General features: G+C 50.4%; 1 protein-coding gene across 25 annotated transcripts in view; it reads left to right on the top strand.

Annotated features, from left to right (window-relative positions):
- The window catches only part of SHF (Src homology 2 domain containing F), a 56,831-nt gene that overhangs the window by 3,377 nt on the left and 25,551 nt on the right, over nucleotides 1-27,903 (top strand). For 13 of the 25 annotated variants that reach the window (XR_008539569.2, XR_008539568.2, XR_010151365.1 and 10 more), the window contains exons 1-6: nucleotides 9,718-10,251; nucleotides 19,390-19,531; nucleotides 22,256-22,462; nucleotides 23,959-24,099; nucleotides 25,353-25,524; nucleotides 25,669-25,788. Coding sequence is in view for 13 of the 25 variants with exons in the window: in XM_009429055.3 (XP_009427330.2) it covers nucleotides 9,754-10,251; nucleotides 19,390-19,531; nucleotides 22,256-22,462; nucleotides 23,959-24,099; nucleotides 25,353-25,524; nucleotides 25,669-25,788 (1,280 nt within the window). In the remaining 12 variants the exon portion in view is untranslated. Of the gene's footprint in view, nucleotides 1-9,717; nucleotides 10,252-10,330; nucleotides 10,938-19,389; nucleotides 19,532-22,255; nucleotides 22,463-23,958; nucleotides 24,100-25,352; nucleotides 25,525-25,668; nucleotides 25,789-27,183; nucleotides 27,318-27,903 lie in introns of those variants that run through there. The other 12 variants (XM_063794074.1, XM_016928150.3, XM_063794075.1 and 9 more) reach the window with 10 other exon arrangements.

Below are 27,903 nucleotides of genomic sequence, written 5' to 3'. Positions count from 1 at the left end.
TCTCTACCTATTTCTGGTCCTGTTCCTCTTTTACCCAGGCCCTGACTCCAGGCTGGGGAGATGGGGAAACAGTTTGTGTTGGTAAGATAGGGGAAAGGGACTCTTTACTATACCTATATAAACCTTTGGATGGGAGCCTGGGCTCTGTTAGGAAGCAGCCCTATTTTGATTTCGGGTGGGAAGGGCAGGGAAGCATCTTGAATTTGGAGTCAGATAGAAGGACTTGACTTGGCAGGCCATTTGGAGACCCTCCACTCCCGTGTCCCCCTTCTCTTATTATCAGGCTCCAACTTTAAGTCACAAACCACTACAGTTAGGAAACTCAAAATTCAAGCTCATTGAAGGCAGGATGAGATCTTAACATATGTTTGTCTTCCAAGCACACAGTCTCTCCATAAATATTTGAACAGAGGTTTCTTATGGAGTCCATAAATGAGTGACATGGCCAGGTTTGCCTTTTTTTATTTTTTTTTTTTAGAGACAAGGTCTTGGTCTGTCACCCAGGCTGGTGTGCAGTGGAGCAATTTTGGCTTACTGCAGCCTGGAACTGGCCTCAAGCAATTCTTCTACCTTGACCTCCCAAAGTGCTAGGACTATAGGTTAGAGCTGCTGCATCTCAAATTGTGTCCTTTCAACACAGAATCATGTTTTTTAATATCAAATAGGAATAGTCTGTATTTTCACTAAAAAGAAGTGTGTGCTCCTATTTTTCTAGTAATTTGTAGCCCTTTTAGGTCTTTCTTTCTTTCTTTTTTTCCCTTTTACTATCCTTAATAGGGACATGACCTGGAGAAATAGTGCACTTTCCTCTTTTTTTTTTTTTTTTGAAATGGAGTCTCGCTCTGTCACTCAGGCTGGAGTGCAGTGGCACGATCTCGGCTCACTGCATGCTCCGCCTGCCGGGTTCACGCCATTCTCCTGCCTCAGCCTCCCGAGTAGCTGGGGCTACAGGCGCCCGCCACCACGCCCGGCTAATTTTTTTTGTATTTTTAGTAAAGACAGGGTTTCACCGTGTTAGCCAGGATGGTCTCGATCTCCTGACCTCGTGATCTGCCCGCCTCAGCCTCCCAAAGTGCCGGGATTACAGGTGTGAGCCACCACGCCCGGCCTTTCCTCTTAACTCTATAGTAAGGAGGAAAGAAAAACAGAAAGTTGGTAAAAGCAACTGACTTGGGGCTTCGATGAAATGCTAGGAAGGACCTAGGATGGTCTTTGGAGATATGGCCTCATCTGAAACCAGTCAGGCTACTTATCTTCCACCAGTTGTACCAGATGTTCTGATGGGAATATAAGCCTAATGCACCAGATCTTCTGATATTTCAGAGGAAGTCAGCCAGGCACAGTGGCTCATGCCTGTAATCCCAGCACTTCGGGAGGCCGAGGCAGGTGGATCACCTGAGGTCAGGAGTTCGAGACCAGCCTGGCCAACATGGGGAAACCCCGTCTCTACTAAAAATACAAAACTTAGCCAGGTGTGGTGGCACGCCCCTGTAGTCCCTGTAGGGAGGTTGAGGCAGGAGAATCGCTTGAACCCGGGGGGCGGAGGTTGCAGTGAGCTGAGATCAGGCCACTGCACTCCAGCCTAGGTGACAGAGCCAGACTCCATCTCAAAAAAAAAAAACAGGAAGTCAGCAATCTGGAGTTTTGTGTGAGATGTTATAAATTTTTAAATATCGGCAACTAATTCAATTATTTTTTTAAACACTGAGTTGACCAAAACTATATAGGCAAAACAAAACTTGGCCCAAATGGAGCTCTGTCTTAACATCCAAGATCCAACAAACAAAGTGCATATGTGAGAACACTAGGATGTGCTTGTCCTCTCAAGGTTATGGACAGAAATGGACCCAAGACAAGGCTGGAGACAAAAGGCAAGGACCAGACTTGGACAGCAAAACTTAGGAAGAATCAGAGTTCAGGACAGAACTGGACACCCAAAGCCAGGCAAACAGGAGTGAAGATGCTGTACTCAGCACCCAGTGAGAAAAGTGAGGGCTAAGGACTTAGCCTTGGAATATGCACAACTTTAGGAGGGTAAGAGGGGAAACAAGAATGTGGCCTGAGGCTGCTCTAGGCACACTGCCTATGGGTTAGCTCTGCTCTTAAAAGGAGCAGTATCTCTGGTGCTGTATTAAATTTATTTAAAAAAATAGACTTTAAATAAAAGAATGTGGCCTGAGAGAAGAGAAAACCAGGAAAGTGTCATTTTAAGAAAGTTTAGAAGAAGTTTTCAAGGACAGGAGTCAACAGACTCAGGTGGTGCAAAGAAGTCAAGGGGAAAAAAAATGAGACAAAATAATTAGGTTTGACATTTAGAAGTCATGGTTGACTTTTAAAACTATCCATGAGAGCAACTGGGCAGTGTGTAGCAAGAGTCAAAAAAGTTTATGCTCTGCCCCAAGATTTCTACTTTTGAGAATCTCACCAAAGGAAATAATGCTAAACTAGGAAAAATTATCTCCATAAAGAGGTGTTTAGAAAAAGGGAGATTGGAAATAGCCTAAGTACTCAACAAATCAGGTAATGTTGAACTAAACTGAGGTATGTTCATTTGGTGATATATTAAATAACCGTTTTAAAATTACAGGCCAGACACAGTGGCTCATGCCTATAATTTCAATACTTTGGGAGGCCGAGGCAGGAGGATCACTTGAACTCAAGAGTTTGAGAGCAGCCTGGGCAACAGAGTGAGACCTCATCTCTGCAAAAAAATCAAAATACTAGCTGGGCATGGTGGTGCATGCCTGTAAGTCCCAGCTATTGGAGCAGCTGAGGTGGGAGGATCGCTTGAACCCAGGAGGTTGAGGCTGCAGTGAGCCATGATCACACCACTGTACTCAGCCTGGAAGACAGAGTGACAGCCTGTCTCAAAAATAAAATGAAATTACAAAGTAAAAAGTCAATTTTAAAATACCATTCCCAACTAAAAGGAGTAAGGTTTCTTTCAAGAAATGACTGATTCTAAGTCTGCAGCAGGGGAGGTACAAAGTGATTCTGGAACATCTTGTGTGAGAAAGCACTGAAGAGCTTAAACATTGATGGGACCGAGTCAAAAGGACACAGGAGGCCAGGTGCGGTGGCTCACGCCTGTAATCCCAGCACTTTGGGAGGCCGAGGTGGGTGAATCACCTGAGGTCAGGAGTTTGAGACCACCCTGGCCAACATGGTGAAACCCTGTCTCTACTAAAAATACAAAAATTAGCTGGGTGTGGTGGCGGGGACCTGTAACCTCAGCTACTAAGGAGGCTGAGGCAGGAGAATCGCTGGAACTCGGGAGGTGTAAGTTGCAGTGAGCCAAGATCGCGCCACTGCACTCCAGCCTGGGCGACAGAGCAAGACTCCATCCCAAAAAAACAAAACAAAACAGAAGAAGGACACAGGAGCCTCTTGAAAAGGCTCCCAATAGTCAAATTTTGGGTAATTTGGGCATCAAAAAGAATAATAATATGATAATAATGGATTATATCATGTTGAATTAAAAAAAAATTCACTCCATGATGGAGGTTGGGGGAGAGGTAAGAAAGCTCTCCTTTACAGAAGAATGCCAGCTAGGAACAGTCAAGCTGGGAACTATGTCAGGCAATGCTGCCTACCTTTTTTTTTTTTTTTTTTTTTTGAGACAAACTGTCACTATGCTGCCCAGGCTGGAGTACAGTGGCACGATCTTGGCTCATAGCAACCTCCACCTCCCAGGCTCAAGCAATCCTCCCACCTCAGCCTCCTGAGTGGCTGTGACTACAGGCTCACACCACCACACCTGGCTAATTTTTTTTTTTTTTTTTTTTTTGGTACAGAAGGGGTTTCGCCATGTTGCCTAGGCTGGTCTCTAATTCCTGAGCACAAGCTCTTGAACTCCTGACCTCTTGGCTTGGAATGACCTTTCACTCATTTGCTTCATCTGTCCAAATCCTACCAGCTCAGGGCTACCTCCTGTCCTGCATGAAGCCTGCATAAGGCCGCTCACCTCGGCCTCCCAAAGTGCTGGGATTATAGGCATGAGCCACTGCACCTGGCCCCATTTTATTCCTAAATAAGATAGCTACAAAGATTTTAAAAAGCGACATACTTTCCTCCAATTTGCCCACAAGGAATTTCCTTGTGGAACTCAATCATCCCTCTGAGGCTCATGACTGAATATTATATGCATTTGAGACAAATGCATATCTGATTGTTTCCTCTGCCCTATTGTTTCCTCTGCCCTATTGCTTCACTAAACCAGACTAAGGCATAAGTGACTATTCCTCTCCTCTCCTCTCACATGTATATTGTGTATTCAGTGAAAGGCCAATGAGAGACTTAAAAGAATACAACCATTTGTCTCTCATCTACCTATGAACTGGAAGCCCCCTCCCTGGCCTCCAGTTGTCCCACCTTTCCAGACCAGACCAATGTACATTTTACACATATTGATTGGGCCGTGACCACCTTGGGCACCTGTCCTCAGGACCTCCTGAGGCTGTCATGTGTGCATCTTTAGCCTTGGCAAAATAAACTTTCTAAATTAGTTGAGACCTGTCTCAGATATTTTGAGTTCATAGAATTACAGAATTAGAGAGTCACTATTTTGCAATCCCCAGTGTAATAGCAAATTTAAGTATAGATCATCAATGTGGGGGATAAAATAATGGGGTAAAATGTTGCTTGAAGAAAATAGCTAAAAGGTCTCAGAATATCATTCCATAGCTTTCTGTAAATTGTAAAGTGGAGAGATCCGGTGGACTCCAGCTTAACCAAGTGATCAAGCCTAACATCACCAATAAAGGGACAAATGGGCATTATGGGCCTTCTGGTGTAACACACTAGAAAGTCCACAACATCCCCTATGTAGTGCTCCTTTCAGAAATGTGTAACCTGAATCTAATCATGAAGAAACTATGGAAAAGTCCAGAATGTGGGACATCCTACATGACAATTGGCCTGGACATTTCAAAAAGATAAATGTGATGAAAAACAAACTGGCAACAAAAGAATAGGGGACTGTTCAAAATTAAAATAGACTAAAGGAACATAACAAACAAATGAAATGGGGAAACTTAATTAAATCTGGAATCAGGGCCAGGCGCGGTGGCTCACACTTGTAATCCCAGCACTTTGGGAGGCCGAGGCAGGTGGATCACGAGGTCAGGAGTTCGAGACCATCCCAGCTAACACGGTGAAACCCCATCTCTACTGAAAATACAAAATTAAAATTAGCCGGGCATGGTGGCGGGCGCCTGTAGTCCCAGCTACTCAGCAGGCTGAGGTGGGAGAACGGCGTGAACCTGGGAGGCAGAGCTTGCAGTGAGCCCAGATTGCACCACTGCACTCCAGCCTGGATGACAGAACGAGACTCTGTCTCAAAAAAAAAAAAAAAAAAAGTCTGGAATCAGAAAAAAAAAACTGTAGGGAGTTTCTTTGAGCCTACTCTGGCTCAGGAGGCTGCCTGAAGGAAAATTTAAAGATTTTTTAAAAACAAAATAAAAAAAGAAAAAAGCTATAAAAGACACTTTCAGGAAAAATCAAAAAATTTAATAAAGATTGTATGACAGACAATATTATTAAATAAATATTAAATTTCCTAAATGTGATAATGATCTTGTAGCCTGATAGAATTCCTTATTCTTTGGCAATGCCTGCTAAAGTGTGTAAAACCAAAGTGTCATGATATTTGCAACTTGTACCAAATGGGTAAGAAAATGAAAGAAAAAGGAGAGGAATAGGGCAAATATGGCAAAATTTAAAAAGAGGTGAATCTAGCTGAAGGGTAAATAGGTTTACACCACACTTACTTTTTTTTTTTTTTTTAATAGAGACAGGGTTTCCACCGTGTTGCCCAGCCTGGTTTTGAACATCCGAGTTCAAGTGATCCGCCCACCTCGGCCACCCAAAGTGCTGGAATTACAGGCTTCAACCACTGTGCCCAGCCTCCAGTATACTTTCTTTGGATTTTTCTGTAGGGTTGATAGTTTTCCCCCAAAAAATTTGGAAGAAAATAAACTTACATGACAAAAATGGGGAAATTATCATACAATGTTAAGTTAAAAAAGATATAAAATTATGTGTATACCACAATTATAGCTATATAAAACTAAGAATAAGAAAGAGAAATTGTCTTTATCCATTTCAACGTTTGTTAAACCGATGCCATGTGACAGGCTCTGCACTTGGTGATGGGAGCACCCATGCTTCCTTACAGAATCCTGATACTATGGCAAACTGCTTAACATGCAAGAATTTGAATCTAAGCTGGGTGCAATGGCTCACACCTGTAATCCCAGCACTTTGGGAGGCCCAAGCGGGAGGATCACTTGAAGCCAGGAGTTTGAGACCAGTCAAAGCAACATAGCAAGAACTTCGTCTCTAGAAAATAAAATACAATAAATTAGCCAGGTATGGTAATGTGCACCTGTAGTACCAGTGCTTTGGGAGGCCGAGGTGGGAGGATTACTTGAGGCCAGGAGTTCAAGACCAGTCTGAGCAACGTACTGAGGCCCCATCTTTACAAAAAATTAAAAATTAGTTGGGTGAGGCGGATCACACGCGGGAGGTTGAGGTAGGAGAATCGTTTGAGCCCAGAAGTTCAAGGCTGCAGTGAGCTATGATTGTGCCACTGCACTCCAGCCTGGGTAAGAGAGTGAGACCCCATCTCTAAAGGAAAGAAAAGGTAAACAGAATTTGGATCTAGAAAATTCCACCCAATTCTCAGAGGACCCTTGCTGTGATGGCCTCACCTCTGTATCCTTGGTTCCTATCAAGCTGCCTGACTCCATGAGGTGCTCAAACTGCCTGCTTTTAGGAGCTCATACTCTGGTAATGGAGGAAAGTACATTAGCAGATCTTTTAAAACAAGAGTAAGTGTATGGTGCACACAAGTTTTTATAATTTTAAAATTATTGTTTAAACCCTGCCTTTATGACATCTTCCCTCCTTCCCATCTTATTTTATTCCTACTCTTCCCACCATGAATACTCCCCTTTTTTATGGTGTGCGGGTTCCCACCTCTATGCCTTTGTCCAGCTAATGCCGACCTCCTGTCTTGGAATGACCTTTCACTCCTTTGCTTCATCTGTTCAAATCCTACCCAGCTCAGGTCTACCTCCTGTCCTGCATGAAGCCTGCAGACTTGATTGATTTCATTCCTCTGAGCTGTCAAGCAGTTTAACTCATGTCACACCTTCCACTGTAAGCATTTTACAGTTTTCAAACCTTTTTCATATTCATCACCTCCCTTAATCCTCACACAATGATTATCACGCCCTTTCCAGAGATCATGAAAGCAAGTATCAGTAGCATTGAGTACCTTCCCCAAATACCTGGCTACAGCCCACAACTATTGGATTTCTTATTAGTTACCTATCCATGCCCTCACACCTGGTGACTGTGGAGACTCTCTGATATACATTAACTGGACCATTCTTCTCTATTTATCATCTCTATGTCCAGCTTCGTTTTGCACCATTAGTCAATTTAACTGCACATTTTAAAAATATGCACGTTATTTTCTCTATTATACTTCATAAAACCAAGTTCAACATCAGATTCTCCAGTATCTCCTTTAGTCCAGCTACTCAACATGTGGTCTGGGACCAGCAGTATCTGTATCACCTGGGACCCCACCCCAGCTAGACCTAGAGAGTCAGAATCTGTAACTTACCAAGATCCCCAGGAGATTAGTGTCCACATTAAAGTTTGAGAAGCACTGTCCTAAATACAAGCAGCACTGGCTTGATCAGAAGCACTGTCCTAAATACAAGCAGCACTGTCTGACCAGTGGCACAATCATAGCTCGCTGCAGCCTTGAACTTCTGGGCTCAAGCAATTCTCCCACCTCAACCTCCCAGGTACCTGGGACTACAAGCACGAGCCACCTCGCCCAACTAGAATTTGCACAAAGCAGGAACTCAACAAATATTTTGAGACTCGGGGCCCTGGGAATCCCAGGAGATTCACAGTTTTGCCATTACATCCTTCTTTACACCCCCCGCTTTGAACTCCTTTCCTTTGGGGCCTCTTGGCTTTTTGCGCCCTCAAAAGGCAGATATGGCCAGGTGCCGTTGGCTCACACCTGTAATCCCAGCATTTTGGAAGGCCGAGGTGGGGAATCACTTGAGGTCAGGAGTTCGAGACCAGCCTAGCCAACACGGTGAAACTCCATCTCTACTAAAAATACAAAAAATTAACCAGGTGTGGTGGCGCACACTTGTAATCCCAGCTACTAGGGAGGCTGAGGCGGGAGCATTGCTTGAACCCGGGAGGTGGAGGTTGCTGTAAGCTGAAATCGTGCCACTGTACTCCAGCGACGGAGTGAGACTCTGTCTCAAAAAAAAAAAAAAAAAAAAAAAGGCAGACATGAACCTAGGAGTGCGGAGACACTGAGGCAGTGGGGGAAAGGGGGTGGGGTAAAGTGAGGTGAGACAGCTGCTTTCCCAGCAGAGCCAAGAGCAAATGTGTTGGTGTTGGCTTCAGGCCTACATTTATGGTGAGGAACTGGCTTTATTTCTTTTCTTTTCTTTTCTTTTCTTTTTTTTTTTTTTGAGACAGAGTCTCACTCTGTCGCCCTGGCTGGAGTGCAGTCGCGCAATCTCAGCTCAATGCAACCTCTGCCTCCTGGGTTCAAGCGATTCTCCTGCCTCAGCCTCCCGAGTAGCTGGGACTACAGGTGCCCGCCACCACACCCGACTAATTTTTTTGTATTTTTGGTAGAGACGGGGTTTCACCGTGTTAGCCAGGATGGTCTCGATCTCCTGACCTCGTGATCCTCTCGTTTCGGCCTCCCAAAGTGCTGGGATTACAGGCGTGAGCCACCGCGCCCAGCCGGAACTGGCTTTATTTCTAAGACAAAAATGCCTAGCACTTGAGCATCCGAGCCTCAAGAGGATAAGGAGTTTGTGATAGACAACACTGGGACTGTTTCTAGACTTGATTTATTGACTTGTCTGTTTCCATTCTGTTACTAATCTGATTGACAATGAAGCCCGGGATGTGGCTGGAAGGGATTTCTGCGTGCGTGCGCATGCTATCGTCAGGGCCATGTGGGCCCGTTTGGAGCAGGTGCTCCCGTGGGTGGGGGATGTTTGAGCGAGGGCTGTTTGCGTGTGAGAAGGGCGTGTGTGAAAACGACACGGGAGAAGTGGGCGTCTCTAGGGAGTTGTTTGTATGTGATGTGAGATGTGTTTGCCTGGATCGGGAAGTAACGTAGGTTCGGGTATGTGCAGTGCGTACAGTTGGATGGGAGGAGGTTGTGGGGCTCCCAAGGTAGCACGGGAGGAGGAGGCTTACAGACACATCTTACAGAACCTAGCCCCTTTTCTTGCCCGCCTAGATTTTCCTCCTAGATTATAGTTTCCCAGTTGCGAGATCCTGGGAGAGGGAAGAGGAGAGGCGTAAGGCGCCCTAGAGTCAGGAGTCTGGGGGCTCCCCTCTTTGCGTCTCGCACGAGCTGGGAGCTGGGGAAAAGAACAGATGGGGATGGATGCGCTCCCCACAGGGGACCGCGTGGCGACACGTAAAGGATTCAACCTCAGTCCAGTAGTCGCATCCTCTGCCCCAGGGCTGCCCACTTCACTTCTTGCCTGTGCATACCGGCTGGAAGCCCGCGTACGCTCTTCTGAGCTACGGGAGGAGGAAGACCCTGTTAGGGAGCGGAGCCCCGCCTCTCCCTTGTTACTGACGCGCCCCGCCCCCTCCCCGCCCGGCGGAGCCCCGCCCCCCTCCCCACCCCGCCCCCGCCCCCCACCCGCCGCTGCGCTCCCCTCGCTCAGTCTGGCTGGCCCCATGTTACTGAGCGGAGCTCCTCCGGCTGGCTCCCGCCCGGGGCCGCGAGCGCAGGGGAGCGCTGGGGGCGGCCCGGGGGGGTCCCGCCGGGGCGCCGGGGGTGCGGGAGCCGGCCCAGGAGGGGGCGGCAGCGGCGGAGTAGCCAAGTGGCTCCGGGAGCACCTGGGCTTCCGCGGGGGGGGCGGCGGCGGAGGGGGCAGCAAGCCGGCGCCCCCCGAGCCCGACTACCGCCCCCCTGCGCCCTCTCCGGCCGCGCCCCCCGCGCCGCCCCCGGACATCCTGGCCGCCTACAGGCTGCAGCGGGAGCGCGACTTCGAAGACCCCTACTCCGGGGGGTCGTCCGGCTCCGCCGCCCTCGCCACCCCTGTCGCCCCCGGACCCACACCGCCCCCGCGCCACGGCTCTCCCCCACACCGCCTTATTCGGGTCGAGACCCCGGGGCCCCCGGCGCCGCCTGCTGATGAGCGGATCTCCGGACCCCCTGCCAGCAGCGATAGGGTGAGTGCCGCGCCGGGCCGGGATGGCCAGGAGGGAAGGCGGTCAGGGGTCTGGAGGCTGCGAGAGGGACAAAGGTGGCTTGGCCCGGGCCCCTCGATGTCTCAGCTTCTGGCAGACGCGAGCCCCTGACCCCGGGGTTCCGAGCCTTCACCCACCTTTGTTCAGATTCTCAACCGACTAATCTGAGACGGAAGCCCCAAACTCTGCCCCTCTGCCCTATCCCTTGTAATGGCCCCAGAACTGTGACCCTCCCCCTCCCGGGCTGGCTCTCCACTTCGTAGCCCCCTCTAGCCTGATCCGTGAGCCTTTTGCTAACGGGAATTGAGGCGCACCTCCCAACCCCCACTGGTTGATGGCCTTTCTGCCCCTCTGGAAGCAGCGGCTCAGTGCCCTTTGATCTCTGACCCTTCCCCCTGGGCATAGCCAGCACAAAGCTCTTGCCTCCTGTTGCCTCTTTGCTTCCTCCTCCTCTTCCTCCTCCTGTTTCTCCAGCCTAAGCATCCTTGCAGGTGCTGAAGCCCCAGAAAGGAGGTGAAGACGGGTTTCTCCTTGCGGACACAGCACGAGCTGGCCTTTGCCCTATAGGCTGTTGTTCTCAGGAGGTGAAGACAGGCAGCTTACAGCTCTTGCCAAGGGGGCTTCGTGGGGTCCAGGCCCACTCCTCCCTCCTTCCCTCGTCCTCTCAGGTATGAGGATAGTCAGTGCTCAGGACCTGTTGCCCACGTGGGGCTAAGCAGCTGAGCCCATTCCTCCTGTCCTCCTGGCCTCCCTCTCCCCCTGGTCCATTCTGAGGGAGGCTGGAGCTTTTCCTGGGTCTGCAGGCACCAGGATAGGGAGGAGAACAGGAAATCCACCATGGCTCAGGGCCCTGCCCAGATTCGGGTTGGCCTTATCCCTCCCTGGCAGAGTGAGAGCTGAAAGCCATCCCAGGCCCCTAAATTCTGTGATGATGACTCTGTGGGCTGCCTTGGCTCTGCTGTCCTTCTTCACTCACCCCGAGAGCTCAGTTCTGGGGCCTGCCCCCTTCTCCTCAGCAGAGAAGAACATTTTTATTTGATTGGAGTGCAAAGTTGCTTTCCGAATCCGTTGGCTCCAGGATTGAGGCTTTTTAGCTGAGAGAGCGCCGTTCCGCCAGATTTCCTGGATGAGAGAGATCTGTCAGGGTCAGAGCAGAAGCCTCAGGAATGCAAATTATTTTTCCCCTAGTTTTTGCCATGGGGCATGGCTGCCCATCCTGGGCCAGGATACTTATTCTGCAGAGGAAGGTTCAAGGGCACTTCTCCAAGGCTGTGCTCGTCTGCTTCTTGTCCCCTGCTATTGTGTGATGTGATGGAGGTAGTGACAGTGAGACAGAGGAGAGGGATAGGCCCTGTTCTTCCCACTGACCAGTCAGTCTCCTCCTCTCTAACCACTGCCTGTTTGGCACAGGCAACATGGGCCTGAGCTGTCTTTGGCCCTTCTCCTCTCTACAGTGGCTTGGATGCCCTAACAGGCTGCCCACCAAGCCATGGGCTCCTCCAGGACACAGACCATGTATTCTTGTGTCTCCCAAGTGCCTGACACAATGCTTGACATAAAAAAGGGTACATAAATATGTCCTGAATGGTGACTGTCCATTATCAGGGTGGCCTGAGGGTCGGGGACTCCCCTAGCCACAGCTTCCCTTGCACATTTTCCCAGACACCCCCAAGGAAGGGGTGCACCCACACAGTTCTATGCAGAGACTCACAGCCTCTTCTTGCCAAGGGCCTCCATGCCTCAGCTTGGGTCAGCTCTGTGATCTGTGTGCTGTTCAGACTTAGGGGCCAAGAGATGTCTGACTCCTTTGTCAGCTACAGGGACAGGAATGAAATCCAGCAGGCTCTCCCAGGAGCCATACAATCTGTGGTTTCTTTAATGGGTGTGATGAGAAAGACCCAGGATGCCATCTGAGTTGGCCCGGGGCAGGGATGCTATCTCTCTGGGCCCTGACCTGGGGCCTCCCACCATTTAGAGAGAGCAGCTCCCCACCCCTTTAGGAGCAGAGTTTGGGGTCTGAGTCTTCCCCTAGGAAAAGCTCAAACAAGGTACCTGAGTCCCTTACCCTAAACCTAAGAGATGCTGCTCCTGGATGTGAGCTGGCGCATGCCCCTGTGGCCCAGTGGAGCTGGTGTTTATGTACTATGTGGCCGCTTTCTCCCTGTTTTCTGTTCCTCCTTCTCTCAGGCCTTCTGGCTTGCTTTGAGGTCTCCTCCTGACATGAGATGAGGCCTGGGAATAGGGATGTGCTTTGTGCTGGCCTATTCTCTCCTCTGGAGCCCAGTGGCTGGGGCTGGGGGAGTCAGAACCCTCTGAGAAGGGATGGGTCATGAGATTTGATGAAATGGGTGGAGGTGTTTCTATGACAAGCCAGAGGGATTGAGCAGAAACCCAGTTAGTATGGGGGCAGGAGAGAACCAGGTCCTCGACAGTACCCTGAGAGGCCCAGGGGGTTCAGGACCATTAGCCTTCTCCCCATGTGGGGTTCTGGCTGCCAGCCCACCCTGGGACCCACTGCCGTAGTTGGCAGGGGTGGCCATCTGGGCAGGCCTGGCAGGGCAGGTGTGGGAGCAGCAGGAGCCGCGCCCTGCAACGGGCAGGCAGGGCCTTGCCATCTGGCCAGAGGAAGAGCTTCATGGTGCTGGGCCCTCGTCTGGCCCCCAGGCCATGCTCTGGCAGTGGGGGCTAGAGAGCTGGGCCCCTTGCTTTGCTCCCTTTTCTCAGACCTTTAGCGGGAAAAACCTGGTGTAATTAGGGAAGGGGATGGATATGGGAACAGGGCTCTGATTGGACAAAGCTCTGAGCTGCCTGTGACCATCTGTGCAGTGTGTCCTTTGCCTCCCTCATGCCAAGATACGTGTTTGGGGCTGGGTGGAGAGGTAACATGGACAATGAGACAGTCAGGCACCCTGGATTACAACCAGGGCTCTTCTTAGCTCATGGAGAGGTTCCTGGGCTTCATGAACCGCCAGAAATTGTGTGCAGATATTTCCTATTTTTCTGGGAAAAGGTATAGCTCTTAGATTCTCATAGGGTTTCACAGGCCCCAAAATATTAAGAACTTTAAAAAATAGATGTACTTCATAGATGATATCCACAGGACTTGGATCCTCCAGGCACAGATTTGGAAAGGAGTAAACAGACAGAGGTAGGAAGAGTAAAGTGAGGGATACAGTCAGGGCATCTAAAGTTGAACAAAATATTCCTGCCCTGAGGTTAGGAGGATTGGTAGGGGCTGCCAGTCAATGTAAGACCATCTCTTAGCCAGTGTTCATTAAGTGTATGTCATTAGGCGCTGAAAGGGACACAGCACCTGGAAGACCTCGTACTTGCCTTTTTGGGGTTTGTTTGCTTGTTTGCTTTAATGTTTCTTCTTAAGACTTCCACAGAGTCTGTAGATCCAGTCTGCTTATGTTGCAGATGGAGATAGAGGGAGGAGGAGAGTCTGGGGAAGGGAGGGAGGAGAAGGTAGGAGTCCAGGTGAAGGAACTTTTGTAGACTAGTTAAACCTCTTAAGCCTCTGTGGCCCAGGCTGGCCATCTGTGCTGCCGTTGCTGCTTTGAGGATGGCTGAGGCCTGCAGCTACTGGGGGATTGGGTGGCAGGCCTGTCCACTCTACCCAGTGCTATCACCCCACATTGCGGCACCAACTCTGTCTGGAAGACATCTGTGCTTCTTACCTTGGCCAGTGAGTGACTCAATGACAACTCAGCTCTGGCACTTTGCCTATTGGGAGCCAGGAACAGCTGGGACCCTGAGGACCATGGATGGGAGCTACTGGCTAGGCTGAACACGCCCTGGCTGGGGCCCAGGGCTTGGAGGATACCTGCTGCCCACTCCATTAGCCCTCACCACAGAGTCAACATATTATGTGAGAGCAAAAGTGGGGCCCAAACCCTGCATACGGTGGGCCTGTGGGTGCCCCCAGAGCCTGGTGCCTAGCCTTAGGGCTTCACAACTTGGAGCTTATTTTAGGTCTATCACTGTGGGCCTCCTCCAGAAGGACTCAGAAATTTGGTCTTTTTGTCTTTAATAATATAGTGGCTAACATTTACTAGGCACCTACCTTGTGCCTGATACCATTTTGAAGCAGCTGACATGTGTTAGACCAACTGATCCTTAAAACAATCCTGTGAGGAAGATTCTACTACTATCCCCAGATTATAAATGGGGAAACCAGAGCACAGGAATGCTGAGTCACACTTGCACGGTTTCTCAGCCAGCAGGTGGTAGAGTGAGCCCAATGCCTGGACCCTCAGCACCTACCAGCAGGTGCCTGGCAGAGAAGAGGTATTCACTAAGCATTTGCTAATGAACAAGAGGAAGCAGACTCTTAGGGAAGGAATGAGGGGTGTGTTCTGTACTGAGTTTACTACTTCCTGAATGCTGGGGACCACCACTTGCTACCCAATCCCAAGGTGACACCAGACACACCCAAGGGTCTTATGAGGGTTGCTAGGATCGACTGCATGTCTGTAATGTTTAACTGTTTTATAAACATGGCATTGTTCTTGTAATTAGAAAAGGGAAAGACATTTGTTTTATGTCAAGGGATTTCTCAGATAAAATAGGAGAAGGACATTCCAATAAGCAGGAACAATGGGTATAAAAAGTTTGATCTCGAGGAAGGTAAGTAATGTACCATTTCCCAAACTGTGACAGGTTAATAGGTTTTCAGTGACAAAGGGCTTCCATGGTTAAATATTTTTGGGAAATTACAGAATTAAACAAAAGTAGACTGATTTCTTTGCTGCAGGACTCCTTAGATTTAAAGTGTATTTTAAATCTACAAATAGAGGAGAGAAGATGCTGCATTTTCCAAATGTTTGAAAAATCTATGATAACATACTACAAGTCAGGAGGCCAGGGTCCCTATCTTGTCTCTGCTGCTGACAAGCTGCATACCCTGGACAAGCATCTAAACTCTGAGGCCTTAATACCTGAATAGAAAAGATTATCCTCAGAGCTAACATTTATTCAGCACTGACTCCATGCCAGCCTCTGGGCTAAGAACTTTTACAAATTCATTTTCCTCTTCCCAACCCTATGATATGGGTACTATTACCATCCTTTTTCTACAGATAAAAAGACAGAGGTCTACACATAAAAAGAGGTTTCCAGACACTCAATGTAAACTAAAGAAACAGAGGAAAGGGGCAGTGGGAGACTTTGGGGACCTTCCAGAGCAAGGCACACATTGTAACGTGTGCCCCTCTTGCTCCTCCTGGATCCACACCCTCTGGAGCCCCGTGGTGGGGGTCAGGGATGTGTTGCGTGGCCCAATTGCAGAGTGGAAGAGGAACCAGATGGCAGGCCTGCTAGCTACCACAGGAGAGGCTTGAGCAGGAAGGAGATTCAAAGTATGACAGCTGCTCTGGGAGGGGTAATGCCCAATTGGAACAGACACAATATAGCAGAGTCCTGGAGGCACCCTGCTGGGTGGCAGGAAGGAGAGGGATGGGATCCTCTGGGTAGTAGCTACTTTACTAGTTTGGAAATCTTTCAGCATTTCAGCAGCATTCTGGCTATATCAGAGAATGTGCCTAAATACCAGCCGTGGTTTTATTTTTTATTTATTTATTTATTTTTAAGTTTTGAAAGTCTTTAATTTCACCCCTCCGCCGTGGTTTTAGGTGTCTTCCCCAAAGGTCCTTTGCGGACAATTCCTCCCTTTGGCCTTTGCGCCAGAGTCTTTGATTTCTATTCAGATGTAGATCTGCTGAGAGCCTGATCCTGCAGCCATTAGAGGTCAAGGTGAATGGGGATCTGAAAGGTGATGTCACTCCAGAGGATGGAGTCTGGAGAGGACGCCTGTTGAGCGTCCCTTAGTATACATTGAGTACCTACTGTGTGCCAGCCCTGAGATTGATGCAGGATACAGTAGTGAGCACATCAGAGTGGGGCAAAGGGACCATAAACAAAATAACAAATTAGGGTAGGTCAAAGGGGTCGGAAGCCTATAGGAGCAGCTTCCTCCACTAAGCAGTCTATCCTGGGGACCTAGAAGCCACAGGAAAGCAGGCCTGGGTTCTGCCCAGGAACTTCTATGCCCAGGGTGGGTGCCTGTCCTGCCATCCTTCCCAACTGGCATCTCTGCTGCTGCTCCCAACTCCCAGCCCTGTGGGCGGCTCCTTTGGGCATCCCAGCCCAGGGTGTGGGGCCGGGGCTTCCTGGAGCTGGGTGTGGAGCCAGGAATGGAACAGAGGAGCCATTGAGCTGCCCACAGAGTTGCCACCTGGGTGCCCACGGGCACTGCAGGCTAGAGCTGAGGAGGCCCACGCCAGCCTGGGAGGGGTCGCAGCTCTGGGCATGGGCCCAGGACTTGGGTAGGAAGGGTGCTGCCTGCAGGCTTGGTGAGGGAGAGGCCGGAGGGGCTCTATGGAGTGGAGGATTAGGGGTGGGGGGACTATCGGGGGCTTGGATCAGGCACCTCTGCTGACCAAGCAGCTTCTGGTGACACAGCTTCACTTGGAAAGACTGTCCCCTCATATGATCCCACCCAATCCAGATTTGTGCTTCCTCTCCTGAATGAACAAGGAAAAGTACTTCCTTTGTCCATTCTTCCTGTTTTATGTGAATGGAGTTAACACTGTCAGGAATTTGAAAGTAAACATGGTTCCTGCCCTCAGGAAGCTCACAGTCTGCAGGAAGACATGGAACAAAACAAACATTTACCATGCAGTGTGATAATAGCTCAGCACAGAGACACCTAACAGGCCTGGGAGGTGTATGGAAAGGCTTTCTGAAGAAATAATCTATAAGAGTTAGCTCTTGAGGAGGAAGGGGAAAGTGATCCAGGCAGAGGGAAAGCCTTTGAAGTAGAAAGAACATGCAGCTTTCTGGTAACAAAGTGATCCAAGGTGAGTAGAGAGAAACTAAAGAGGAAAGTGGAAGCTTTCAAATCTCTTCAACTGCAGACTTTTTCCTGAAGCACTGGAGAGCCATCGCAAGGTTTATGGATAACGTGTTGGTTGATTCAGACATTGTTAAGCAGCTGCCACAAGAGTGTGATGCTGGCTGCCGACTGACAGAATCACCGAAGGTGGGCTGACCACAGAGCCCCCTTGGTCAAGGGGTGGGGCTGTGGGTGCCAGTTGGCCTGGGAGGAAGCAGCTTGGGTGGGTAGGGGTGAGTGGATTTATTTTCTCTACTTCCTGGCGGAAGGAGGACTAGGGGTGAAGGGCTCCAAGGGGAGATAGGCGATGATCAAGGAGAAACATTTGTCTAGTGCCTACTGTATGCCAGGTCCTTACTGGAGCTGGAAAGACAAAAACAACAAAGAGTTCCAGATATGAATAGTCCAGTGGTGGTAATTGGATGATCTGAGATGGTGGTTATCCCACAAGCAGGCAGAGACGCAAAGGAGGTTGTAAAGGAGCTGAGGGCATGAATAGAACAAGGTGGGAGCTGAAGACCCCAGATGAGACGGTAGGAGCCATTGGGAGGTGCCTCAGAGGGAATAGCGGGGTGGAAGGAACATGCAGAAGGGGTCTCCGAGGTGAAGAGGTTCCTTTCTTCATCTCTGCCTTGCTAGGGGTCACCATTCCCAGTTTCTCTAACCCAGAGCAGGCCAGCCACCCCACGGCCTCCCAGCCCAGCTGGCTCCTACAGCCCTGGTCTGGCTCAGAATCAAAGCCTAGACTGAGATTTAGAGAAAGGCAAGAGTGGCCTCTCCCCATGCTGCAGGCCCTGGAGCCACCTCCTGTCATCGCCTGTCAACCCAGTGGTGCAGTGCTCCTGGGGTGCTGGCAGCCCTGGGTGAACCGGGCTCAGTCTCTGCCTCAGCCAGCGCCCCATCAGGAGAAGCCCAAGCCCAGCTTGGAGAAAGGTTCTATTGTCCTCAGCTGCGCCCCGCCCTGAGCACCTTGAGTGCCTCTTCGGAGTGTGTGGTTTGCAGTTCACTGTGCGTTGAATGGCAGCAGGCATAGAGGAGTGGCCGTGAGCCACTTGTGTGGGAGAAAGGGGCAGCGTAGGAAGTGAAGGGCCAAAGTGAAGCCTTTCCTGTCCCTGCCCTCCAGGAGCCACAGGGACTTCAGCACAACTTCAGGTCTGTCCCAAAGCCGGCTCCAGCATTCTCTCTCCCAGGACAGCCAAGATACCCCCTGGTGGCAGGTTGGAGCCTTTTGCACAAAGGGCATGGGTTCCAATCACCTGGTTCCTCCACTTACGTAGAATGGTCCTGGACATGTTCCCTAACTTCCTTGAGCCTCTGACTTCTTAAAATGGGGACAGTAATATCCACATGACAGGGATGTTGTGAGGATCCGTCAGCAGAATTGAAAAAGTGACTACTCAGTCTTCCCTTCCTTGATGCTCAGCAGCTGTTTATTTGTTCACCATCTGGAAGCGCCCTTGTAGGCATGGACCATGCTAATCTCTGAGTTGTCTCACTATTCTTTGCTTGCTCTTTGAACTCTTCCAACACCTTTGTAACTGTTTCTCTGAAGTAATTCCCTTTGTTGAACCACCTGGTGTAAGCTATGGTCCTGCTTGGACCCTGACTTGAGGCAGGCCCTATGGCCCAGTAGCCTCCTTCTGGCCATTTAGCCTAGGAGATGGCCTAGAGGCACAAAATTAGTGGAAAAGATGTACCACTTGGGGCCGGGCGTGGTGGCTCACGCCTGTAATCCCAGCACTTTGGGAGGCCAAGGTGGGCAGATCACAAGGTCAAGAGATTGAGACCATCCTAGCCAACATGGTGAAACCCCATCTCTACTAAAAACACAAAAATTAGCTGGGCTTGGTGGTGCATGCCTGTAGTCCCAGCTACTTGGGAGGCGGAAGCAGGAGAATGGTGTGAACCCAGTAGATGGAAGTTGCAGTGAGCTGAGATCACGCCACTGCACTCCAGCCTGGGTGACAGAGTGAGACTGTCTCAAAAAAAAAAAAAAAGAAAGAAGGAAAGAGGTACCACTTGGTTGGCAGCCTAGTAGGGGAGCCCTGCAAAGGAAGAGCCAGAGCTTGTCCCCATCCAAGCTCAGAGCCTTCCCTTGAGTACCTGGGGGTCTGGGTTGAAGGCAGCCTACTTGGGACTCTTGCTCCCATGGACAGAGTACCTTGGGAGAAGCAGAGTTGCCTCTCTGCTCCCTGAAGCCCACTCTCTTCACTCTCCTCCCACAGCTAGCTATCCTAGAAGACTATGCGGACCCGTTTGATGTTCAGGAGACTGGTGAAGGCTCAGCAGGAGCTTCAGGAGCCCCAGAGAAGGTCTCTGAAAATGATGGCTACATGGAGCCCTATGAGGCTCAAAAGATGATGGCCGGTGAGTGACAGGGGCAGGGGAGGTGCTCCCTGAGACCTGGGCTCTGCAGAACAGGCTTTGCGACTCACAAGTCTAAGGACTGATTCTTTGGTCCCTGGAAAATATGGAGAAAGTCTTTTCCAGGTCCTTAGGGAGGACGGTCATTGCCTTTCAGAGTCATTTTGGAGAAGCAGCTGTGACCTGTGAGACCTGAAGTGGTACAGGAGGCCACACAACTGAAGTTCAGATAGAAGTATTCAAGATAGGAAGGAAAAGAGTGGCGAGGGCTGGGAGGATCAGTGATCCCAAAAAGAGAACCACTAGCCTTGGGATGGGGGATGAGTTTGAAATGAAACATCTTCATGGCAGTTGGAGAAAGATGACTAGAAATACAGTTACAGTGGGTGCCATGAGCCTGGGCAAGTAGTCCAAAGAGTGAGGCTAGAGAGAAAAGAGTAAGATCTGGTCTTGGGAACAGAGGCTGAGAGAGTCCAGGGGAAAGAGATCAAATAGGGGAGATCAGAGAGGACAGGGTGGGTCTGTCCAAGCCACGGCCCTGAGGCAGGGTGAGAGGAAGTTTGTTCAGGAGCAAATGATGTTAGTGCTGGGTGTGCATGGGAACCTAGATGAGAGAGTCCGAGAGGGGCGGAGCAGTGCTTCATAGGCTGGAATGAGGTATCTGGACTTGCTTCAAAATGGGGAGTGGAGCCATGATGAATTCTTGAGCAAGAGAGGAACAGGATGAAAATGTCAGCTTTATTACTGATAAAGTTGATTAGAGAACATTACTTCTGTTCACTGCAATGGGCTTATGTGTCATCACAATGGGCTTCTTAATACTTCACCACAGAATTAAACTTGCCCAATCAGGCTTGGGCAACTCAGTAGGCCTAGTGGGGGAACCCTGCAAAAGAAGAGCCAGAGCTTGTCCCCATCCAAGCTCAGAGCCTGCCCTTGGGTACCTGGGGCTCTGGGTCAAAGACAGCACAGGAGCAGGCCACTGACTGCATGAACCAGAATGTTCTTTCTCTTCAGGAGAAGAGAGTGTGCATTCACTGACCAATACAATAAACTGCTCTTCCTACTTGGGAGAGGTGGTAAGGGAGGCAGAGAGTGGTCAAGAATATCCCAGGACTATTATTCCATGGAGCCCTTGGAAACACAAGCCTGCAGAATGGAGGTTCACCCTAGCAGTAATCTATATACGGAAAGATGAGGGTGAAGGTCACTGGGTATTGGCAAAGAACAGATGGGATTTGAAGAATGAAGGAGGGCCAGGTCCAAGGAGAACAGTGTAGTAGACAGAAATGGAGAAAGTGAGAAGCTGACTACCCCATTTAGGTCAGAGGGTGTGGAACCCAGGAAGCCCCCATGAATGCCCTGAAATTATATGTGAAAATATGGGAGCACATTTTTTGGGGGAGTAGCTCCATAGCTTTTATCATATTTTCACTGGGGTCAGTGATCCCAATAAAAGAACTACTAGCTTTGGAGAAGGTGGTCAGTTTGAAACAATGGTATGTCAAAGCGAAAGGTCTTTATGGCAATGGACCCAAATGACTGGAAATACAGATGCAGCAAGTGCCATGAGGCTGGGCATATAGTTCAAGGAATTAGGATAGGGAAAAATGCATAAGACCTAGTCTTGGGAAAGAGAGGCCAAGAGAGGATCTAGGGAGAGGCCAAATGGGGGTGATCAGAAAGAAAGTCTTTGCCGGGTCCGTGGGGAGGATGGTCACTGCCTTTCCAATAGTCATTTTGGAGAAGCAGATGTGACTTGTGTGACCTGAAGTGGTACAGGAGGCCACACAACTGAAGGTCAGATATTAGCATTCGAGATAGTCAGGAAGGACAAAATAATGGTGAGGGCTGGGTCAGTGATCCCAAAAAGAGAACCAATTAGCTTTAGAGAAGGTGATGAGTTTGAAACCATGGAATGTCAAAGTGAAAGGTCTTTATGACAATGAATGTAACTTGTCGAAGGGAAAGTTTCAAGGAGCGGGTGGTCCACAGTGTCTGGGCAGCAAAGAATAATTCTGTGATTGTCAAATGATATCACTTGCGGGCTGGGCGTGGTGGCTAATGCCTGTAATCCCAGCACTTTGGAAGGTCGAGGCAGGCAGATCACCCGAGGTCAGGAGTTTGAGACCAGCCTGGCCAACATGGTGAAACCCCCCGTCTCTACAAAAATACAAAAATTAGCCGGGCATGATGGCGGATGTCTGTAATCCCAGCTACTCAGGAGGCTGAGGTGGGAGAATCGCTTGAACCGGGGAGGCAGAGGTTGTAGTGAGCCGAGATCGTGCCATTGCACTCCAGCCTGGGTGAGAGAGCAAGATTCGTCTAAAAAAAAAAAGAGAAAGAAAAAAGGAATGATATCATTTGAGACAGAAGGAAACAAATGGAGCTTGGCATCAGGGAGGAAGTGGACAATGGGAGGGTTGTGCCTCAGTTTCCTAAACTCATAAATTTTAGCTACCCAGCCCTCGCTGGCTGTTGCAGGACCCTTTTCCTGTCTTTTACTCTAGTGCCCACCTGCCCTTGCCTTCATTGGCTCCCTTGCTTTTAGAGACCCAGAAGTGTTTTGAGGGTGAGGAACCCAGGATGTGTGGTTGCTGAGCTCCCCCCAGAGCCAGGGCATCTCCTCTGAAGGAGGCCTGGCTTGTTGCTGAGAAGCATTGGAGGAGGGGAGCCAGAAAGCCAAGGCTGAACCCTCACCTTTCCCTTCCTGCCCTGCTCCGGCAGAGATCCGGGGCTCCAAGGAGACAGCAACTCAGCCCTTGCCTCTGTATGACACACCCTATGAGCCAGAGGAGGATGGGGCCACCCCAGAAGGTGAGGGGGCCCCCTGGCCCCGGGAGTCCCGCCTGCCAGAGGATGATGAGAGGCCCCCCGAGGAGTATGACCAGCCCTGGGAGTGGAAGAAGGAGCGGATTTCCAAAGCCTTTGCAGGTGAGTCCTGGTGGAGAGGGCAGGTCAGCTGGGGCCTCTGAGCAGCTTTCCAGGCTCAAGAGAATGGAAGGAGTGGACTCCAGGAACCCAGAGAGGCCCAGGATCAGGACTCCAGGGAAATGTAGTTGAGTTCTGTACCATAGGGGGTGGGGTTGGCAGTGTGGACACAGCGCTGTGTGCAGGGTCAAGGAATGGGTACAGGAGAAGGATGAAGGCATTCCCCTGCATCACCACCTCTTGGAAGCTAAGAGGCTTAGACTACTTCTCTCTTTTGGGGACTGGGTATATTTAAAAATAAATTCCAAAACAAACTTATGAAACTCGTGACATATGTTAAAATACTTACATTTAACAAAAGAAGGCACTTACTTCAAACAATAAAGACAGCTATGGGTGTAACCTGAATTCTAGGGCTCTGCCTCCCAGTGGTAGGCCCTGGCAGACCAGGGGTGTCTGGCCCCAAGGAGATTTCTGAGGAGCAGAGTGAGGCTGTGAGAAATCTCTTGATTGCCAAATGAAGATCAGGTTTCTTCTGTCCATCCCAAGTCCAAGTCCACCATGGAAAAGTTCATGTTAGTGGTCTGAGGTGGGTGGAGCAAGAGCCTGGAGTAGGGAGAGGGCTTTTGCTCCTGGGTCCTTGATTCAGGGAGAACATAAAGGGCTCAAATGCCATTCGACTTCACTCCTGCCCGCATATGCCCCTCTCCCCTGCTTGGGTAAGGGGCTCATCCTGGAGCTGGACCCAGCCCTCCTCTGCCCTCCCCACCCTGACAGCCAGACTGGAAAACCACAGGATTCTAATATTCTTCCTGTAAAGCACACACCATTGAGGATGGGCCGTTTATCTCCAGAAGTCTCCTTGGAGAATCAATACTGTTTGGATTGCTTAATGGGAAAATCTATGCTCGTCATTAGGAAACCTCGTTAGCAGTCCAGCAGCCGCCAGTGGCATCACTCTTCTCAGGATGGGGGGTGGGGATTAAATTTCAATAAAACATCTGCCCTCAAGTCTGAGTAATCCTGACAACCTGAGGCGAGGCTGGCTCTTTCTTGCTGCCTACGAGTCCCCAGGCTGTGGGGAAAAGGAGAAAGGGAGGCAAGGCTGTGGGTGCCAGGAGGCTATGGGAACCCAGATGTGGTGTTGGGAGGTGCTGGTCACTCTTAGTCCTTCATTTCCTTTGTTCCTGGTACCTTTGGGCCCTGGAGGCTTGTGAGAGGTCAAATGAAGGGGACCCACGGGCTGACAGTGCAAGCCCCTGCATCCTGCTGCTTGCCACCCAAGCCTCCCTCCCTCTGACCAGGCCAGCCTGGTGTGGTCAACATTGGCTCTGCCCAGCCCTTGAGTGCCTCCCCAAAAGCCGACCTGCCTCTGCCTCTGCCCCTCCTCATTTCTAGGCTGTCCTGTGTCCTGGCTCTGGGTTTTGGTGTCTCAACCTCTACCTCTTTCTGTCTCTGTCACTGTCTGTCTCTCTTCTCACTTCTGCTGCTGGCTCCAGTTGACATTAAGGTCATCAAAGACCTACCTTGGCCTCCACCTGTGGGACAGCTGGACAGCAGCCCCTCCCTGCCTGATGGGGACAGGGACATCTCCGGTCCAGCCTCACCCCTCCCTGAGCCCAGCCTGGAGGACAGCAGCGGTGGGTCCTGGGGGGCTTCTGGCCAGGGTGACATGTCCTCACCCCTCCAGGCCCTGTGGGTTGGGTTGGAGGAGCTGAGAGGTGGGGCAGGGTTTGGAGACCCCAGGAAGAATCTCATTTGGGAAGAAAGAAGAGACAAAATGCACGTTCCTCCCTTCCCCACAGCTGTGGGATGGTGTCTTCTACAGGGAGGCCCCTTTCTAGTGTTCCTCACCATGCTACAAAAATCCACCATTTTAAATTCACTTTGGGGAGAGCTTTGCTTGACCAGCTCCTTCAGCAATGCAAATACTCCTGAGCTGGGGGTGGGACAGACACAGCAAGTGTGGAACTCCTTGGCGCAGAGGAGCAGATCTGACCTTGCATCTGGTGACTGAGAGAGTAAGGGCTTCAAAGTGCTACAAGGAGAGAAAAAGAGCCCAAATGAGGAGAAAGAACGCACTTAATTCTTCCTCTATGTTCAATTCTGCCCAGAATGGGCACCCAAGGGTGTGTGTGCAGAGGCATGAGCATCTGTTTGTACATTTGTGCCTGAATGTTGTATTTTAAAATATGGGATGAAGGAGGGTGTCTGTCCGTACGTGCACGTGCGCATGTGTGCCTGGGGACCCACGGGGGCTCAGCCTTCCCTTATGGGCTCAGCCATCAGGCTCCCCTGGTCTGGGAGGGCAGAGGTGCTGCCTCTGGGCCTCTGTGGGTTGGGGAGGGGAGCCAGTGGGCAGCAACGTTGGGGGTGGGGGAGGGACAGGCTGGCTGGCGGCTTTGGGCGGGATTAGCCTGTCAGGATGGCACCAAGGGGAACCAGATAATTGTTCTCAGATCGATAAGTCATTTCTACAGAATGGCTTGGCAGGGTGATTTGGAGAACGGTAATGAACTCTGAGGAGGAGAAAGAAACAATATTATCAGTGCTGAAGCCACCCTGAGAGGATGGACTGGGGGAAGGCAGTCAGCTGCTTTGGAGGGAGAAGCGTGCATGGTTTCTCAGGTTGCTCCTCTGCCCTCTCCTCCCACAATGTGGGGACTGCGAGGCCCTGTGTGGCACAGAAGGCTGGGCCCACCCCCACCAGGGGATAGATCCAGGATTACGTCCCCAGAGCCAGTCAGGCCCTTCAGCATGGGCTGCCCTCCTAGAGCATTCCTTTGATCCTTTCTGGGGCTGGAAGAAGTAGGGGTTGGGCACTGGCTATTCAATAGGGACCTTTGAGGACCTCTAGGGTCCTTAGAGTCCATGATTGATATGTTCCCCACAGCCCAGTTTGAAGGACCGGAGAAGAGCTGCCTGTCACCTGGCCGGGAGGAGAAGGGGCGGCTACCTCCCCGACTCTCTGCAGGGAACCCCAAGTCAGCCAAGCCCCTAAGCATGGAGCCCAGCAGCCCCCTGGGGGAGTGGACAGATCCAGCACTGCCTCTGGAAAACCAGGTGTGAGTGTCTGTGTCCAGCTGGGGACTCCCTCCCCGCTCCTCCCCTCCTGGCACTGGCTTCCCTACAGGGGACACCCACAATGGGTGGGCCTGGACAGCGAGGGACCCAGCAGAGATGCCCCCCTTCCTCTCTCTCATCCTTAGCTGGTATCACGGGGCCATCAGCCGAACCGACGCCGAGAACCTGCTCCGGCTGTGCAAAGAGGCCAGCTACCTGGTGCGCAACAGTGAGACCAGCAAGAATGACTTCTCCCTCTCCCTCAAGTGAGTGGGGACGGTTGTGGTTGCAGGGATAGCCAGCAGGGTGGAAGGGGACTCCAGTATTCCCCTTATGCCCAACCAAGCTGGGGAGGTCCCCATCCCCCATGAACAATCCCCAGGCACTGGGGGTCCTGAGATGTCTGAGACTCAGCCCCTGCTCTCAAGGAGCTCAGAGTCCATTGGGAGAAATAGTTGATCCGCAGCATCCAGCTTAGAAGGGTTCTGTTCTAGTTGTGTGGCCTGGGCCCCCTTAACCTCTCTAGGCCTCAGTTTCCTTACTCATGAAATGGATGGGGGATAATATAGGGAAGGATTAGGTGAAATAATGCATGGGAAGTGCTTAGCATAGTGCTAAGGGCTCAATAAATTATCACCGTCATTATTAATGGAAGCCCAAGATGTTCTAGAAGCATAGGCAAGGAGATAGGAGCTTTGCGTGAGGGAGTCTGTAGGGTGTTGGGGGGGGCTGGTTCCTGGAAGGAGGGCAGGGCAGTGGACACAAAGTATTCCTGTTTACTCTGAGGAAGAGTGTGTGTGTCTGTGTGTGTGTTCGGGGATGGGGGGTGTCTGAGCTTTTGGGTCCTGGAAGACGTAGAGGAGGCAAGGCCCTCCCTCCCCATCAGGCTTTCCTCCCAGGAGCAGCAGATCAGCCTCCCAGACTCCCTGGTAGCATGGCCAGCCCTGCCCTGGGCAACCAGGAGTTCTGCCTGGTAGACCCTGCACCCCGTTAGGAAGCCAGTGGGGTGGTATGTTCATTTGCCTCCCACCATCACTAGTAGGACACCTGTACCACTTTCTACCACATTCTCTGGGACCATCAGAGTACAGGTATACCCTCCCATTCAGACAAATCCAATCTATGGGAACTTGGGGCTGCTAAACAAGACATATTTGGGGGATAATTATTCAACTTCCCTAAAAGATAATAGAAAAAGTGGTGGGTGTGTTGGCTCACACCTGTAATCCCAGCACTTTCGAAGGCCGAGGCAGGTGGATCACCTGAAGTCAGGAGTTCGAGACCAACCTGACCAACATGGTGAAACCCCGTCTCTACTAAAAATACAAAAATTAGTTGGGTGTGATGGTGAGCACCGGTAATGCCAGCTACTCGGGAGGCTGAGGCAGGAGAATCGCTTGAACCCAGGAGACGGAGGTTGCAGTGAGCCGATATTGCGCCATTGCACTCCAGCCCAGGCCAACAACAGCAAGACTCTGTCTCAAAAAAAAAAAAAAAAAAAAAAGATAATAGAAAAAGTGCCGGACTATAGTCAGGTAACCTGAGTTCTATTCTTGGGTTTGATAAACTAGCTATGTGATCCTAGGGAAATCACTTAATATCTCCGAGCCTCGGTTTCTACCTTTGCCAAATGAGTTGATAGATTATTGCTTTTTTTCCAGCTGTCATACTCTAGGAGTCTGAATTGTAAAATCAAAGAAGCATTTCCCAGAAAAGTTTTTGTCAAAAATTTGATTTACATAACCTCAGAAATGTGTATTGCTTTAAAAATTATAAAGTTCATGGAGCATACCAAGCAGCCTGTATACCATTTCTAAACCAACTACTCCCCTGCAAGATAGATCTCTTTTTTATAGACAGAAAATAAATTCAAAGAGGTTTGTTACTTGCCCAAGGCCACCAGGTAATAAAGTCCCCAAACCAGGATTTGAACCCAGCTCTGTCTGACTCCACAAACTATGGTATTCCAGGGCTCCACCAGTGCCATATTATTGTTTGGTACAGGCCAAGTTAAGGGGAGATGCCAGGGGTCTGGCTCCCAAAGTGGAGCCCTGCCAGCCTGCCTTAGCCTGGGAGGTAAAATGGCAAGGCAGGCCTGGAGACCTGCTCCCACCCTGGCTGACCTGGCTCCGCATCTGTCTGCCAGAGCCTCGTTTGCATATAAATGGCTTCTCTGAAATAGAATTATGGTTTCTCTTCTCTCCCTAATGGAAGAGCTTTCACTGGTAATTAAACAACTTCCTCAAAAAGGCTTGCCAGCCTGGTCCTGCAGCCCAGCTGGTCCTAACCCCAGTACCCTGAGGGTCTGGCAAGGGCTTTGCTGTGTCCTAATGGACCCTTGGGACTTTGTCCCAGGAGGTGGGAAAGCACAGCCATCCCCT

This window comes from Pan troglodytes, chromosome 16 (assembly GCF_028858775.2).
Source record: "Pan troglodytes isolate AG18354 chromosome 16, NHGRI_mPanTro3-v2.0_pri, whole genome shotgun sequence".
Classification (NCBI taxonomy): Eukaryota; Metazoa; Chordata; class Mammalia; order Primates; family Hominidae; genus Pan; species Pan troglodytes.
The sequence above is the reverse complement of the archived record's forward strand: the minus strand, read 5'-3'. Positions and strand labels throughout refer to the sequence as shown.